This window comes from Sorex araneus, chromosome 1, assembly GCF_027595985.1.
Source record: "Sorex araneus isolate mSorAra2 chromosome 1, mSorAra2.pri, whole genome shotgun sequence".
Classification (NCBI taxonomy): domain Eukaryota; kingdom Metazoa; phylum Chordata; class Mammalia; order Eulipotyphla; family Soricidae; genus Sorex; species Sorex araneus.
In genome coordinates, this window is record NC_073302.1 from 105,584,304 (window position 1) to 105,601,142 (window position 16,839).

Here is a 16,839-nt window from a genome sequence, read left to right on the forward strand (position 1 = left end):
ATCACTCAACAACAGTCATGCCAACACTCAACAACAGTCATGCCAATAACAATCATATCTAAGGACATGCCTCGCTGAGAATATGCCTGTTGCTGATGTCTGTTCTTTCATGGATCAATCAAGTGATGTTCAAATGCTCAAAACAACTGTAGGTGGGAGCACTTCTCATCCCCGAGGCCCAAGGCCTGGGTATCAAGGGGCCCGGGATCCCAAAGCCAGTCGCAGGCAAGGCCAGAATTAAATCTAGGCCACAACCCCCCAATCCACTGGTACTACTTGCTGCCCTATTCAAATGCTCAGGTCTGGGAGTCAAAATGGAGACGTCCTCGGTTCTTGAGGAAAATATGAGTAGAAATGAGGAGGTAGGCAGCTGGGAATCATTATTAAAAGATAAATAAAATCCATGGGGCTGGAGAGATAATAAGGCAGGTAGAGTCTTGCCACGCACATACGACCCAGATCAATCTCCAGCATCCTAGATGGTCCCCCAAGCCCTGACAGGAGTGAGCCCTCAGCACACAGCCAGGACGAAGACACAAGCACCGCTCTGTGCGACCCAAAAATGTCAAGAAAGAAAATCCATACCCGGTTTTCCTTAATGAGAAACAAAGACTTACCAAGACTAGTTGTTTTCTTTTACCAATATTTCCCACCAAATTATTGCCACATTTCATGTATATATATATATATACACATATATACACATAAGCATTCTATGCATTCTAAGGCTATACTAAAAACTGTTTAGTACTAAATGATTTTAATTAATACCAGCAAAAAATTTTAAAGCTTCACATAAGGGACAGACTCCACTTTTTAAAAATCTTTTCTACATCACATTTGTGAATGAGGTTAAATATGGTATTTTTTTTCTAATTTAATAATTAACCAACTGCCAAAGAATGCTCAGGAAAAAGAAGAATTCAGTCATCTGGAGACCTCAAGATGAAGAAAGATCATGACGTTTGCCACAAAATACCACTCTATGTTTTCTTTTTAAAAAGGCAAATTCTGTGGGTGCCAAGAAGTCAACTTGTTATTGAGCAATAAATGATAAAATAGAACTCAAAAGAGAAACAAAGTCTGTTGACTTCAAAATTATTTATGAGTTTGTAGCTTTCCACAGAGACACAATATAATCATTCTGTATGCTAAAACAGTATTTAAGGATCTGTCTCCCTCTAACGGCACCGAAGACTCCAACCATACCTCAAGGATTGGACTCCAGTCCAGGATAGAAGAACTCATGAAAACCATTCCGTTCCTGGAGACAGTAGCCGGAGAAGCATTGTCAATGTTATGCGGCTCAAAAACAATCTTGCAGTTTGGAGCCATGGGAATCCGATCACCATTGGCAAGAGTCAGAGTTTTGTTATCATCCAAGACAGAATTCAGATTTTCAATCCAGATGGCATCTACTGGACCATCAAGAACTATCCAGATATGTTCCCCTAGAATATCCCACCAAAGGCGGGGGAGAAATATACATACATATATGTGCATAGACATATAACTACCGAGCTTGAGAATGAATAGAATTTTCAGTAATTTTTAAATAAAGCTTTGATCTAAATGCTTTCTATTTTTTTTTTACCTAAGACTTCCAAAGCTGTCTCTATATAGCAGATGTTTAATGCCTGCAATCAAATTTTAAAACTCCTTTGTTCATTCAACAAATATTCATTTGGGTTTCTTATATGTGACAGTTTAGTTTGGGGGTGAAGAGTTATGCTGTGAAATGAGACAATGTCAAGGTTTCACAATGCTTATACTCTAGGCAGGAAAGACATAGACAGAAATGAGAAAAAACATACGGGACGGGCCACTGTTCTAGATAAGGTGATCAATGAATTAATTTCCAGAGAATGAAAGGATGCAAAGATGTAGGGGCAGAATTTCCAAGCGGTGGAAGTACTGAGTACAAAGACCCAAAGGGTCTAAACTCTGGGGGATCATATTCTAGGAACAACAAGAAGTTGAACCTTATTCGTGGAGGGGAGAGGGATGTGGCAGGAGGAGACAGGCAGAGCCACAGGACCAGATCTGGTTTGCGCATCTTAATTCCAAAGTCCCCAGCAGAGATGCCTTCCTGGCAGAGTTGTCAAAAGGTTATGAGAGGATGAGTTCAAGATTGGAGATTCAGGGACTGGGGCAATAGTACAGCAGGTAGGGCATTTGCCTTGCACATGGCCCACCCAAGTTCAATCCCTGTATCCCATATGGTCCCCAGAGCACTGCCGGGAGTCATTCCTGGAGAAACCAGGAGACAGAGCCAGGAGAAACCCCTGAGCTTCGCTGGGTGTGACCCAAGAAGAAGAAAAAACAAGACAGGAGATTCACATGTACAGGCCACGAAACCAGGATGAATAAATGCCCTATGTAGTCTGTGGACCGAGACAGAAGGTCAAGGACCGAGGCTCATCCATGTTTGGACTTCGGTGCTCTTCTGGAAGTCTCCTCCTTGGTTGGCTCCTTCACCCAAGGAAAGAAGAGCAGGAGGAGAGGCAGCAGCTGAGGTATTTCTGAAGCCACGTGGTACGAGAGTCAAGAAGGGGTGTGGTAAGCTGTGTCAGACACTGCTGAGAACTGATGACTTGTTTGCATAGGTCTAGCTGGACCTCATTATTGCGATCCAGAGATTTCATGGGGCACAGGACACCAAACCCAAGAGGAGGCTACGTGGACCTCAAAAGTAAAGAAAGAGGCAGGCAGGAGCACAGTGCTCACCGGAAATGCCACCTTCAGTATTCCACTGAACTGTTCCTCCGAATTTCTTAGCTATGAGCTTTTCTTACCAACACTGTGACCAGGCTTGTAGTTCCCATTTTTATCTGCTCTGTAACAACTGTGGCATATTCTGTCACAGCGCTTTGAAAATCCTAATTAGGATGACTCAACTAAAATCAAAGGAAAATGATGATCTAATCAACAGAGTCACTTTGAAAGAAAAAGCACAAGTTATCTTCTTTTGAAAAGGGAAAAAGAAAATGTATGTCACTGAGCTCCTGTTCTTTGGGGTAACATTTGATAAGTGAATCTGTGCTTACCCAGGATGACTAGAACAAATCAGAACCAAATTTTGACTGGTTTTCAGTAAAACAACAATGTCTAATATGAGCACACTTTAGATGGGGCATTTTCATTTTTATCTGATGAAAGAGAAGTGTTGGGTTGATCAGCCACATTCTCTAAATGAGAATTTCAATGGCAACAATACAAACATTTCTCAAGAGAACGTTCTTGCCCAAAGCATGAAATAAGTGCAAATATCTTGTACATCCATATCCTTCTTTTCCTCTGCAATTGCATCCCCGTGACTTTTTTCTGCTCATTCAGGAGTGAAAAGTCATGATGAGAAGAGAGTTAATATCACCTCGTCCATCTGAGTTTATATTCTAAGAGCATTGGTTCAATTTAGAGCCCATAAATGTGGAAATATTCAGAGAGAACTGCCAGCCCTTAAGGAGTTTGCTTAAACAACAATACTAGTGTATTTCTAAGCAGAATCATTTGTGAGCACTATGTAGACTTCATTTTTGACAAATACAATTTTTCTCCAAAGAATCCCAATGCCGCTATGGTTTTATAGCAGAATCAAAAAAAATTTAAGGCCATAACCAAATAAGAGTAACATTCTAAAACTATTCAGTGAAAGTAGCTCCGTTGAAGTAAGTCTATTCAATATCCTTAACTGCTATTTCTATCTAATATCACAGAGGCAAAGAAATATTTTTCAGAAAACCATTCCCTTTTGAAAACAATAAAGGAGAGGTGGGTGAAATGTACTAATTGATAATTTCAGTTTTTTAACATTCACAAATATGCTGATTGATGACTTTTAAGTCTTGGCTCAAATAGTCAGTGACAAATACAATTGTTCTACTCATTCTGAAAAAGGCACCAATCAATTTACTTAGAAGTACATGTCCAAATCAATACTGAAATTCATCTTCTACCTTTCTTAGCCCTCAATGTTTTCCTCCATAGGGTAGAAAATATGCCATCCGTCCAGTCATTTGTGGCCACATCAAGCCGACCAAACATCTGTGGGGCCGTAATTGCTTTGGGGTTCATCCTCATTTCCCGGTGTGGTTTTCCACAGTCTAGACCAAGAAAATCCAAGTTTTAAACAATTTATCTAGGCTGAACATCATGCTAATTTGTGGTGAGAGATAATCAGGGGTTCAAAATTTTAAGAGTGTATCCTTCGGTGGAGAGAACCTGGCAGTCTGGTGAAGTGTACCGGTGAAGTACCCATGAAATCCCATCATTAATGGTATTTTAAATCATGGTGCCTCAATCAAAATTGGGAAAAATAACAAATCTTATTGCAATCCAAATTATCATAATTAGACTCACTATGTTTTATTAACTAAAGAACAGTTTTATGTTTTGTAACAGAATCTGACATATTTTGTCAAATGACATTTCCATAAGAGAAGAAAAAGTACCACATGCTGAAACTGATGAAGGAATTAATATAACCTGGATGTCCTTCAAATTTCCAACTCAGAAAGCTTTTGATTCATGGTATACTTGATAAGTGTGTCTGAAATATCAGAGAAAAAGAGCTTCAAACTCTCCACTAGCAGTTTTAACATGTGAAGATGTATTCTTGTTCATTTAGAAAAAAAAAAACGCTCAAGTAATACTGCATTAAGAAAGAAGTATGAGGCTGGAGCAATGGCACAGCGAGTAGGGCATTTGCCTTGCACGTGGCTGACCCAAGTTCAATTCCCAGCATCCCATATGGTCCCCTGAGCACCGCCAGGAGTAATTCCTGAGTGCAAGGAAATTCCTGAGTGCAAGCCAGGAGTAACCCCTGTGCATCGCCAGGTGTGACCCAAAAAGCAAAAATTAAAAAAAAAGAAAGAAAGAAGTATGTAAGCCAGAGCAATAGTACAGTGGGTAGGGCACTTGCCTTTCACACAGCTGACCCAGGTTTAATCCCTGTCACCCCATAAAGTCCCTCCAAAGCACTACCAGGAGTAATCCCTAGAGCAGAGCCAGAAGTAAGTCCTGAGCACTGCTGGGTGTGACCCAAAAACAAATGAAATGAGTATATGTTTTCCCTACATGCTGAAAAAGAAGAACAAGTTAATATACAGTTATTAGTAATTATTATTATTCAGGACTGGAGTGATAGCACAGTGGGTAGGCATTTGCCTTGCATGCAGCCGACCCGGGTTCAATTCCTTCATCCCTCTTAGAGAGCCAGGCAAGTTACCGAGAGTATCCTGCCCACACGGCAGAGCCCGGCAAGCTACCTGTGGCATATTCAGTATGCCAAAAACAGTAACAACAAGTCTCACAATAGAGATGTTACTGGTGCCCACTCGAGCAAATCGATGAACAATGGGACAACAGTGCTACAATGCTATTATTATTCAATAATTATTATGATGACTAATTGGCCTTCACCAGGAATTTTTTGAAAATCAGTGAAACTGTGTAGATTATGTAATTCAGACATGCAATATGTACTATTCTATAGTGCTTAATACACAGTACTCATTTACTCGTTTTGTTCAAGTCACTTCCAAATGCAGTATAGCCACCTGTTAATAAACAGCAAGGCCATCACTGTATCACTGTCATCCCACTGCTCATTAATTTGCTCGAGCAGGCACCAGTAACGTCTCCCATTGTGATACTTGTTGTTACTGTTTTGGGCATATAAAATACACCACGGGGAGCTTGCCAGGCTCTGCCGTGCGGGTGAGATACTCTCAGTAGCTTGCTGGGCTCTCCGAGAGGGACAGAGAAATTGAACCCAGGTCAGCTGCATGCAAGGCAGCAAGGCCATAGCAATAGATAAAGCACTGCTATATAACAAAAGAGAATTCAGCCAGGAGAGAGAGAAATCTTGCCATGGTGATGATATGGGTGGACTTTTAGGGCATTATGTTAAGGGAAGCAAGTCAGAGACAGACTGACAAATCCAACACATTATTTGTGCATGAAATCTCAAAACACCAAACGCACAGAAACAGAAAGCTGAGTGGGGGCTGCTTGGGGGGAGAGGGGGGAAATTGTTTGTCAAAGGGAACACATTTCTGGTTATGATAAACACATCTGAGGGTCTTGAAAAGCACTGTGGTCATAGCTAATAACACTGTATCATATGCTTGAATTGAATGTCACAATGCTCTCACCACACACACACACACACACACACACACACACACACACACACACACACTGGTAGCTGCGTACCAGGAGACAATACTCTTGCATGACGGTATTTATACATAAATGTATCGATCAACACATTGAACTTACATAAAACTGCATCTCATTAAGCTGAAAAAAAAGCCTCCCTCCACTCCATTAATGTCAGACGCTAACCTCTAAAACATATCCAATAATCTGTAAGGCAGCATTCTTTTTGTTTGTTTGTTTGTTTGTTTTTGCTTTTTGGGTCACACCTGGCAACGCACCGGGGTTACTCCCGGCTCAGCACTCAGGAATTATTCCTTCTGGTACTCGGAGGACCCTATGGGATGCTGGGAATCGAACCCGGGTCAGCTGCATGCAAGGCAAAGCCCTACCCGCCCTGCTATTGCTCCAGCACACATCCCCTTTATTTTGAGGCAGCATTCTTTCCTATAAGACTTTTTTTCTTTAATTATCTAATGCTTCCTTTTCAGCAGGTCCGACTTTAAGGGAGAGACTCTCCAAACAATAATAGTGAGATTTGTTGAAATATTGAATGCAATCAAAGTGAAAGTAAAGTGAAATTTATTAGTTACACAAGTGGGGGGCTAAGGGTGGGGGGGATAGGGGCGTGGGGGGTCTAGGGATGTGGGGGGGCTAAGGATGTGGGGGGACGGGGTGGAGCTATACTGTGATTCTTGGTGGTGGAATATGTGCACTGGTTAAGGGATGGGTGTTCGAGCATTGTATAACTGAGACTTAAACCTGAAAACTTTGTAACTTTCCACATGGTGACTCAATAAAAAATTTTTTTAAAAAAATAAATAAATAATGTCCCAACCTTTGTGTCTGTTACTAGAATGACCAACAGCGTCACAACAATTTAAATGTGCCGCTCACAGGCCAGCCTCTCTGCCTCTTCCCCTTACCCGTCATAGCTTTCATCAAGGTGTGGATGCAGGTGGTTTTCCCCGCCCCACTAGGGCCCAGGGTCATCATTCCGTGACGCACTCTCTGGGTTTCAAACAGCTGGATGACCTTCAGCTTCCAAGGCGGGTGGTTAATTAAACCCGCTTCTTCAACCTGCAAGTAGAAGAAATTTCCCACACTGAACCACAACAACAGTAGACTTGCCATTATTCTCAAAAGAAACACCAGCATGTGAGTGAGAAAAGAATGGGAAATTGGGGGCTGGAGTGACAGTACAGTGGGTGGGACGTTTGTTTGCCTTGCATGCGGCCAACCTGGTTTCGATTCCCAGGATCCCATATGGTCCCCTGAGCACAGTCAGGAGTAATTCCTGAGTGCAGAGCCAGGAGTACCCCTTGTGCATTTCAGAATGTGACCCAAAAAGCAAAAAAAAAAAAAAAAAAGGAAATTACTGTTAAATAGAGATTTTCGGTGCAGGAAAATGAAAAAGCTGCTGTTGATGTTTGCACATTAATGTGGGTGCATTTAATGCCACCGAACTGTTCATTACAATTGAAAAATAGGAACAATAAAATAATTTTATAATTCTTTCAGCACAATAAAAATATATCACAAAATATATAGGTGTGAGCATAAGCATAAAGAGGTCAGACATGATTAAAATGTTAAGCAAGTTAATAAGGAACAGTGACATTTTTCTCCTGGAGTTTAACACTTTTTTAATTTCTATCTTATGAATGATTAGAAATAGAAACTCAAATATCAAATGTGTTCTAAAAGCTTAACTTCAAAGGTGGAGACTGAAAATGTAGTCAGAGGTAGGAAAAGTTCAGGACTCAGCTTTTTAAAAAATGAAAAAAGAAAAGAAAAGAAAAGAAAAGAAAAAAGAAAAGAGAAGGGAAGGGAAGGGAAGGGAAGGAAAGGAAAAGAAAAGAAAAAAGAAGAGAAAAGAAAAGAAGTCCTCCTTTTGGGGGCCAGAGTGATAGTACAGCAGGTAGGGCGTTTGCCTTGCACATGGCCCACCCAAGTCCAATTCCCAGTATTCCATATAGTTCCCCGAGCACTGCTAGGAGTAATTCCTGAGTGTAAAGCCAGGAGTAGTAGCTCTTGAGCATCTACAGGTGTGGCCCAAAAAAGAAAAAAGAAGTCCTGCCCTTCGAAACAATATAGGCAACCCAGTAGGTAAGAGAAATAAGTGAGACAGAGAAAGACAAACATGGCATGATTACTCTCCCATCTATGACACAAAGAAATAAAACAAGTGGATGAAGTCAGCTAACCAAAGTTCACTTTTAGACTCTACAATCAAATAAGAAGTTGCCAAAGGGAAGGAGAAAAGAGGCAGATAAATCCTATAAAAAGGGTCAATGAAACAGGGAAGGTTGGAACTAGACTTTCAGTGAAAAACTGAGTATATAGAGGTATTGATTTGAAATGCTCATATCATGTTATAAACCAATGCTACTTCAACTTTAACACATTAAATAGGTAATTAAGTAAAGGATGTCAAATTTTCTAGCACATCATATTGACTAAAATGCCAATATAAACACTTTAAGCAATATCTTCAATGTACTGAATCATTCTTATCAATCACTTATGGAATTATTCCATTTATGATCATTTACAGAATCATGGAATAATATCAGTCATATATGGAATCTACTTATGGAATAATATCATTTCTAGACTCATTTATGGGTCATTTATGGAATCACTTATAAAAATGATATCAACCATTTATGGAAGTTACTTGACAACAAACACTATTTTAAGTTTAATCTTCATTACAATATTATTAAGTTGGTACTATGGTATCTTTATTCTATACATAAGAAACCTGTGATATAGAGAGGCATAGTGATTTCCCTAACCTAAGAAGCTAAGAGTTTCTGTCCATAAAATTTAGTCCCTGTGCTTTTAAAACCATCATGTTATACTTAAATCCACTATAAATGATGCTTTTATTTTAGTTAAATAACTTTTGCATAATAATCACATATCTCTTGATGCTAATTTTGCTTTTTAAAGATTTTTCATATGGCACAAATCACTAATGTAAAAGACACCTTATAAATGACTTTGTGCTTAGCTTTACAGGCAATGCTACATTTAATTTAGCCGTGTGATGAAGAAACCATTTACAAAATAGCTACCGCATTAGGAGGTAAATTAAGACTTTCTTATACCAATCTCTTAAAGCAGGAGATCCATTAAATACAAGCAAATTTGATTTTTATTACAAATATCTTCAAAGATTTGAAATGCATTTAATAAATATGAGTTAAAGACTACTTCCATTAAAAAAAAAAATTCCAAACTCTTCCTCATAGAAAAGTCAAGTGAGATAAATGCAGGCGTGATTCATTTTCAGTCTGAGGAAGAGTTAAAGCTGAACCAACTATCACTGGAAATGCAGTTACCTAATGATTTGCAGATTCTGGTAGGTTCTCCCAAAGACTGAGGAACAAATTACTAGGCTCGGGGCTGAAAATTACTGCTGAGTTATATGAACTCACTGCAGAGACAGGAGCCTAGAGAGCAAAGCGACGTGGCAAACCCCAGACACAGCCAAGCACAGGGGAGCAGCCAGCAGGGCCTCACAAACCCCATCACCCCATCGCATTGCCAAGAATCTGCCGAAGGGTGGTCCCCATCCGTAATGGGGCCTCCAGAATATGGCCACCCAGCCGTGCGATGGTGACTAGGCTTCACGCCATGCAGGGCTTGCAGCCCCAAATGTCAACTGACGGGGTCCCCACCACCCCCACCTGGTTCCCACTGAGTTCAGATGAGACAGGCAGCGTTCTCCGTACCAGATGAGACGGATTACCTGTCTGCCAATGGCCGCTTCCAGTTCAGGGTAACCTGCCTTGTCCAGAAGAATGTTGGGAAAGAGATCTTCAATCAAACTCAGAAATAAGGGCTCATCCTCATCGATCTAAAGGGAGAGAGAGAAAGAATAAGAAGATCACTGGGGGTCAGAAGAAAGTATAGTAGGTAAGGCCCTTGCCTTGCATGCAGATGACCCAAATTCAAACCCTGGCATCGCATATGGTCCCCTGAGCGCTGCCAGGAGTGATCCCTGAGTGGAGAGGAGTAAACATTAACCTCCGGGTGTTCTGCCCTCCAAGAAAAAAGCTGTATTTGGCACAACCATAGCTATGTACAGATTACTGAAAATTCTCACAACATTCCCAATTATTTTACATTAACCTTTAACAAGTAAAATACCACCTTTTACTGAAGTTGAATAATATCTCTACAAATTAGAGGTGTTTTAAAATAGAACAAAAAGGGAAGAATAAAATAAAAGAAATATGAGCAAAAAAATAATTGCCTCCAAGACAACCTTTGCATAAAATAACCAACTTAGGAAGTTATTATATAGTCAAAAAATTTCTCATTTAAATTGAAAATATTTTTTAGTGAGAGATAGTAGCAAGTTTGCCATTTGCCATTTGCTTTTCTTATTTTGAAATAAAAATATTATGTTGTCAGCTTGTACTTAAATTCACTGATATAAAATGATTTCCAGCTTCTATTATGACACAAAAGTATAAAATTACTGCATCATTGTAAAATTATATAAAATTTCTTGCCAAACTCTGCAAACTGAAAGAGCTGAGCATTTAGTTTGAAATATCAAAAATAAAAATTTGATACAAGGTGTTTTAGAAACAATATGTAGATTTATTTAAAACCATTTAAGTTTTTATTGAAGGAAAATTATTTTAGACTATATCATAACAAAAAGGACTTCTTAAAAAGTGTAACATAGAATTAGGCTCTTCATTGCTTTATCTGCTATCAAAACATTTTAAATGAGCATTATTTTATTGAGTCACTGTAAAATACAGTTACAAAAATTTCATGTTTGAGTTTCAGTCATACAATGATTGAACACACATCATTCCACTAGTCCACATTTTCCACCACCAATATCCCCAGTATTCCACCCCCCTTCCCAACCCTCCCCCTGCCTCTATGGCAGACAATTTCCCCCGTACTCTCTCTCTACTTTGGGGCATTAGGGTTTGCAATACAGATACTGAGAGGTTATCACGTTTGGTCCTTTATCTACTTTCAGCACACATCTCCCATCCTGAACGATCCCTCCAACCATCATTGACTTAGTGATCCCTTCTCTATCCCAGCTGCCTTCTCCCCCAACTCATGAGGCAGGCTTCCAGCTATGAAGCAATCTTCCTGGCCCTTGTCTCTACTGTCCTTGGGTGTCAGTCTCAGATTATGTAATTTTCTATTCCACAAATGAGTGCAGTCCTTCTATGTCTGTCCCTCTCTTTCTGACTCTAAATGAGCATTTTAAGTAGATATTCCCAAATATCATTTGTGTCTGGTTGTTAAACTGGGGTCTCAGTAGGTGGACCAGCCTCCTGGGCATCTTACCAGCTTGGAAAGGTTCATGTCCCGTAACACACGCATGACCGTCGTGGACTCCGTATCCGTGGGGTTTGCTCTCTTGGCTGCCCCCAGTGTTCGAAGAACTGACAGAATGTTACGCAGGCCGAAGTCATAATGCACCTGAAAATGTTGGGGTATACCAGACTTACTCTCGGTACTAACTTACTACCCATGGAAACCACACATTTGACAGGAAACCTATTTGCAGTTGTGAATAAATGCTGATTTGCTTTTAGAAAGCTTAAGTCAACAGAGCTGTAACACATTTTTCTCAATATGCCCTTGTACCAAATAGAAAATATTCATTCAGTTCCCCAGTCATTAACTTAAGCCTTAAATCAGAACAGATACATCTTGACAAGGAGAAAGCAGCAACTGTCTTCTTGGAGTATAGGCATCCCCTCGAGTTTTACCTTAATCAATCGTACAGGAGAAAATATCTTCATACCACTAAAGCTAAATTCTGTACCAGAATCAAATTGAGACCTCATGTGTAACAGCTATACATATATTACAGATTAGTGAAAAGATCTGGTATGAAGGAAGAAATAAAAGTAATGATATTCGGGCTTAATAAACAGATATTAATATTATATTAATGCTAATTTATTTACTATAGCTGTATTTACTATAAATGAACACATTGGTATTAATATTTAGTATTACTCAAGAAAAGGAAAAAAATGACAACTCTAAAAGACAATCCCATATATTATTCCTTCAAATATAGCATTGTAGCCCCATTGTTCATCAATTTGCTCAAGCAGGCACCAGTAATGGTACCAGCAAGCACCAGTAGCTTGCCGGGCTCTCTGAGAGGGATGGAGGAATCGAATCTGGGTCGGCCACGTGCAAAGCACACACCCTGGGTGTTTGCTATCGCTCCAGTCCCCTTATATTTATGAAAAATTAATCACATCATATTTCAGCACATATAAAATGAGTAGTTGTAAACCAATTACTCAATGACAAAGAAAAACAGCATGTTGTTTCCTTAAAATAATTTAAAATGAGGGAGCCTCTGTGCCTAAAGACTTTGATTCCAGAGACCTAACACATTCAGGCATCCAGCGCCGCATCTAATAGCAATGCACTGGGACTGCGAACTGGGCTACAACTCTGTGCTGCCGGAGGTGCATTTTTTCCTCCCCACCCTGTCTTCCTGCACGGAAAACAGCGGCGGCCTGGCGGCACCCACGTGGCAGGCGCCATCTTCTAAGACTTCTAACCCAGAGGTATTCGATTTTTACACTTGGGGCTCCCAGGTACTCATGGGAAGGGGGTGTAACCAGCACACCCTCGGCCCAGATAAATTCGGAGCTGCTGAGAGTGAAGCGGACCCTCTGCACCTAAAGACTTTGGTTCCAGAGACTTCTTACAGCAATGCACTGGGACTGTGAGCTGGGCTATGCAATTTCTGGCAGAATTTTCCCTGGACTTTATACAGATATCCAAAGTCTTAACATCTATAATTGTCAGCAATATAAAACGGTTCCTCTTGAACTGGTCTGACTTGGGAGGGAAACTCTAAATAATAACAGTAAGTTTTTGTTGAAATATTGAAGGTTATTAATGTAGCAGCCACCTCTCTGGACTGTGAACTAAGCAAAAGCCCCACGCTGGCCGAGAAGAGGAAATATCCCTCTTTCCAGGTTGTTTCCCATTTTCAGGGAGAAACACGGTGTGGCGTACACCATACTATGAGGCGCGGGAAGGGGGATGAGGGGGAAAAAAATAAAAGGAAAAAGGAAAAAAAAAGAGTTATGTACTTGGAGCAGTGGGGCTACATATCTCTTCATTTCCAGCAATGGAAAACTAATTATCAAATGCTTCCTTGGTAGTAGGTCTGTCTCTCTTGGGTGGAAACTCCAACAACTATAGTGAGTTTTGTGTTGAAATATGGAACATAATCAAGGTAAAGAGAAAATGAAGTGAAATTTATTAGTTATACAGTAGGGGGTAGGGGGTGGGGGCGGGGGTATACTGGGGTTTTTGGTGGTGGAATATGGACACTGGTGAAGGGATGGTGTTTGAATATTGTATAACTGAGACATAAACCTGAGAACTTGTAACTTTTCACATGGTGATTTAATAAAAAGTTTAAAAATAATAATAATAAAATAATTTAAAATGAAACTGAACTGCCATATGAGGTCTGGAGAGACAGTACAGCAGGGAAAGCATCTGCCTTACAGTCAACCAAGCCGGGTTCTAGCCCCATCACCTAATTCCCCGGGTCTGTCCAGGAGTGAACCCTGAGCACAGAACCAGGAGTCATCCCTGAGGACTGCCAGCTATGCCTTCCTCCTTCCAAAAAACAATCAGGGCAGAGATGAATGCCAAATGACTTTACTCACCCTCCTTCCAAAAATAATAATAAAATGAAATAAATAAATAAATAAAAATAAATTTAATTAAACTACCCTATGGTCTAGCAATCCCACCACTGGTACATATCCAAAAGAATTGAAATCAGGGTCTCAAGGGAACATTTTCACACCCATGTTCTGGCAACAGTATTCACAATAGCCAAGAGGTGGCTGCAAATAAAATACGTATCAAGAGATGAGTGGATAAATAAAACATGGCATACACATAAGGAAGTAAATATTGTCACATGCCACACCACAGGTGGACCTTGAGATCATCATGCTAAGTAAAATAATCCTGCCACCGAATGATAAATACTGTATGATTCCACTTTATGAGGTCGCAAAGTAGTCAAATGATTGGAAACAAAAAACATGAAAGTGATTTCCTGGGGCTAAGGGGGAGAGAGGAATCGATATTTGATGGGTATACAGATGCAGAGATGCAGCTTTGCGCTGCAGAAGTTAGAACCCCATTGCACAGCACTGTAAGTATGCTCAGCATTGCCTAGCACCACCTGAAGACCAGTTTCTATCTTCTATATAATTAATCCCCTTACCCGGCTATTCATTCCCCCGCCACTTCCCTTCCACATAACCAGCATTTCATTCTTACAGTTTAAGGGTTTGTTCTTCTTTTGCTATAGCTGTCCAACTGTCTTTTTCCTTTACTTCCATATAAAAAAAATCATTTTACTTTCAATTGTTTCACTTAGATTTATACCCTCAAGTAAGACCTTTGCTATGGTCACATCATAGACAACTTGTGAAGGTTTTACGTGTCAACCCCCAGCTAAACATTCCTCATGAAGGTATCCATGAAGGTGTTTAGACGAGATAACCCATGAACCAGAGTGAGCAAGGCAGATGCTTCTCTTCAGTATGGAAGGGACTCAGACAACCTTTGACAGCATCATTCAAAACCATGGAAGACAGTTGGATTCCCCCTCCCTCTGCTGGGCAGAGACAAAGGGGGAATATCCAGCTTCTCCTGCCCTCAGTGCCCCTGGTTCTCAGACCCAGATTGGAACCTATATGAACTTTGACACTATGCCACTTGCTGTCCTGGATCCCATTTCTGGAGAGAGTAAATTAATGGAACTTTCAATCTCCATGACTCAGAGAGGAGGAGGAGGAGGAGGAGGAGGAGGAGGAGGAGATGATCCTATTGGTTTGGCTTCTATGGAGATAGAAATCTGAGTAGATTATTGGAGCCTCTTCGTGAAAGCAAGAGACAAGAGATTGTGCTGGGACACTCATGTAGCAATGATCTGCATGCATTCTATAGGAACTGAAGGAAGTCTTGCACATCTGGCAGTCAGCAAGAACTTAAATCCCTTCATCTTACAACCTCAAGGAACAGAATTCTGCTCATGATGTCTTGGGAGCAGATCTTTCCACACTCAGGCATCAGGTGAAACCATAGCACAGCTGAGGTTTAATAGCAGCTTCATCGAAGCTCAAAGTAAAGAGCCCGAGTGAGCTACGCCAAGGTTCTCAACCCACAGAAAATTATTTAAAATATATGATTTGAAAGTATTAAATGTGATTGGGCTGGAAATAGAGTACAACAAGCAAGGCACTTGTCTTGCACACAGCGGATCTGGGTCTGACCCCTGGCAGCACGCATGATCCCATGAGCACCATCAGGGTGAGCTTTGAGCACAGAGTCAGTACACCCTGAGCACAGCTGGGTGTGGCACCCAGCAAAAAGAAATACTGAGTGTAGAGACGCTGTTACTCAAAAATATATAACTAACATGGGCGTAACAGACAATTCCCATACTTCCAGACTCTGAAAGTCCATGATATCAGAACCTGCTACTGCAAACCGTACAAGAAACTTGCAAGGAAGTCGCAGAGAAGACAATTAGCAAAGCTTGGTCCCATAGTTGAGTGAAGTGATTGAGCAGTCTTGGAAACCCTGAGGACAGGTAACACAGATTCTGGTGAAAGTCTGAATGGGTTACACAGGGGTGTGGGGGAGGTCTACTGTGATTCTGGTGGTGGAATATGTGCACTGGGAAGGGATGGCTGTTCGAGCATTGTATAACTGAGACTTAAACCTGAAAGCTTTGTAACTTTCCACATGGTGATTCAATAAAAGGGTAAATTTAAAAAATTAAAATTAAAACTAAAAAATAAATAAATAAATCATTTGTGAATAAAAAAAAGAAAGTCTGAATGGGATACAGAGCAAACATGAATATGTGTGATTCTCTACTGTAGGATTACATAGCCTCAGGTAGTTTAGGTTTATTGGGTTACTCCCGTTACAGTGCTCCCACTCCTCTTTGTTTATTTGTAGTTTCTTTCTTAGTGTTCTGTTGACTTGTAAATATTGTTTTTCTCTTCTCCTTGAGTCCTTTGCATAGTTTATTCAGAGCAATGTCCTTTTTGTATGGACACAGGAAGACTTAGCAAATACTATGCTTTTGTAACCTGGTAGTCATTTGACTCTACATGATATTTTCATCTGTTCTCTCGACCTAAGCCTCAGCTGCCCTTACTTCCTAGCACCCCAAAAGCAGGGTCCCGACGAGGGACGAGACGGACCCAGGGCAAGCGGTGAGTTGTGTGCTACCCTGGTATCGAGATGGGCCTGGCCAAAGTGCCTAATGCTTAAGTATAAGTTAAGAGCTTGGTCATGGACAAATGCTGTCATGATCCAAACAGTGATAACTAGATTCGGACCCTGCTAGGGTTAGGAATGATTAATCTGGCCTGAGTGCTGTGGTCTGAGTCTGTGGCAAGATGTTGCCAGGAGAGCTGCCTTGCAAGCCTCAATGTATCTCCTGCTATGCCCATACAAAAATAACTAGTATTACGATGTTAATGAGTGTTTAGACTAAGGAAAGGAAAAAAACCTTTAGAGTCAGGAAGGGCTTTGGAATGCCCTGCCCTCAGGAAGGGCTTTTCTTATGTTGATTTTGCTACCTGGCTGGGTGTAGCCTAGAGG

At 40.6% G+C, this 16,839-nt stretch overlaps 1 protein-coding gene across 1 annotated transcript in view; it reads right to left on the bottom strand.

Annotated features, from left to right (window-relative positions):
* The window catches only part of DNAH5 (dynein axonemal heavy chain 5), a 304,825-nt gene that overhangs the window by 126,824 nt on the left and 161,162 nt on the right, over positions 1-16,839 (bottom strand). The window contains exons 39-43 of the mRNA XM_055123648.1: positions 11,497-11,631; positions 9,920-10,027; positions 7,086-7,239; positions 3,957-4,103; positions 1,210-1,451 (exon numbers count right to left, since the gene is read on the bottom strand). Of these exons, the coding sequence (XP_054979623.1) occupies positions 1,210-1,451; positions 3,957-4,103; positions 7,086-7,239; positions 9,920-10,027; positions 11,497-11,631 (786 nt within the window). The remainder of the gene's footprint in view (positions 1-1,209; positions 1,452-3,956; positions 4,104-7,085; positions 7,240-9,919; positions 10,028-11,496; positions 11,632-16,839) is intronic.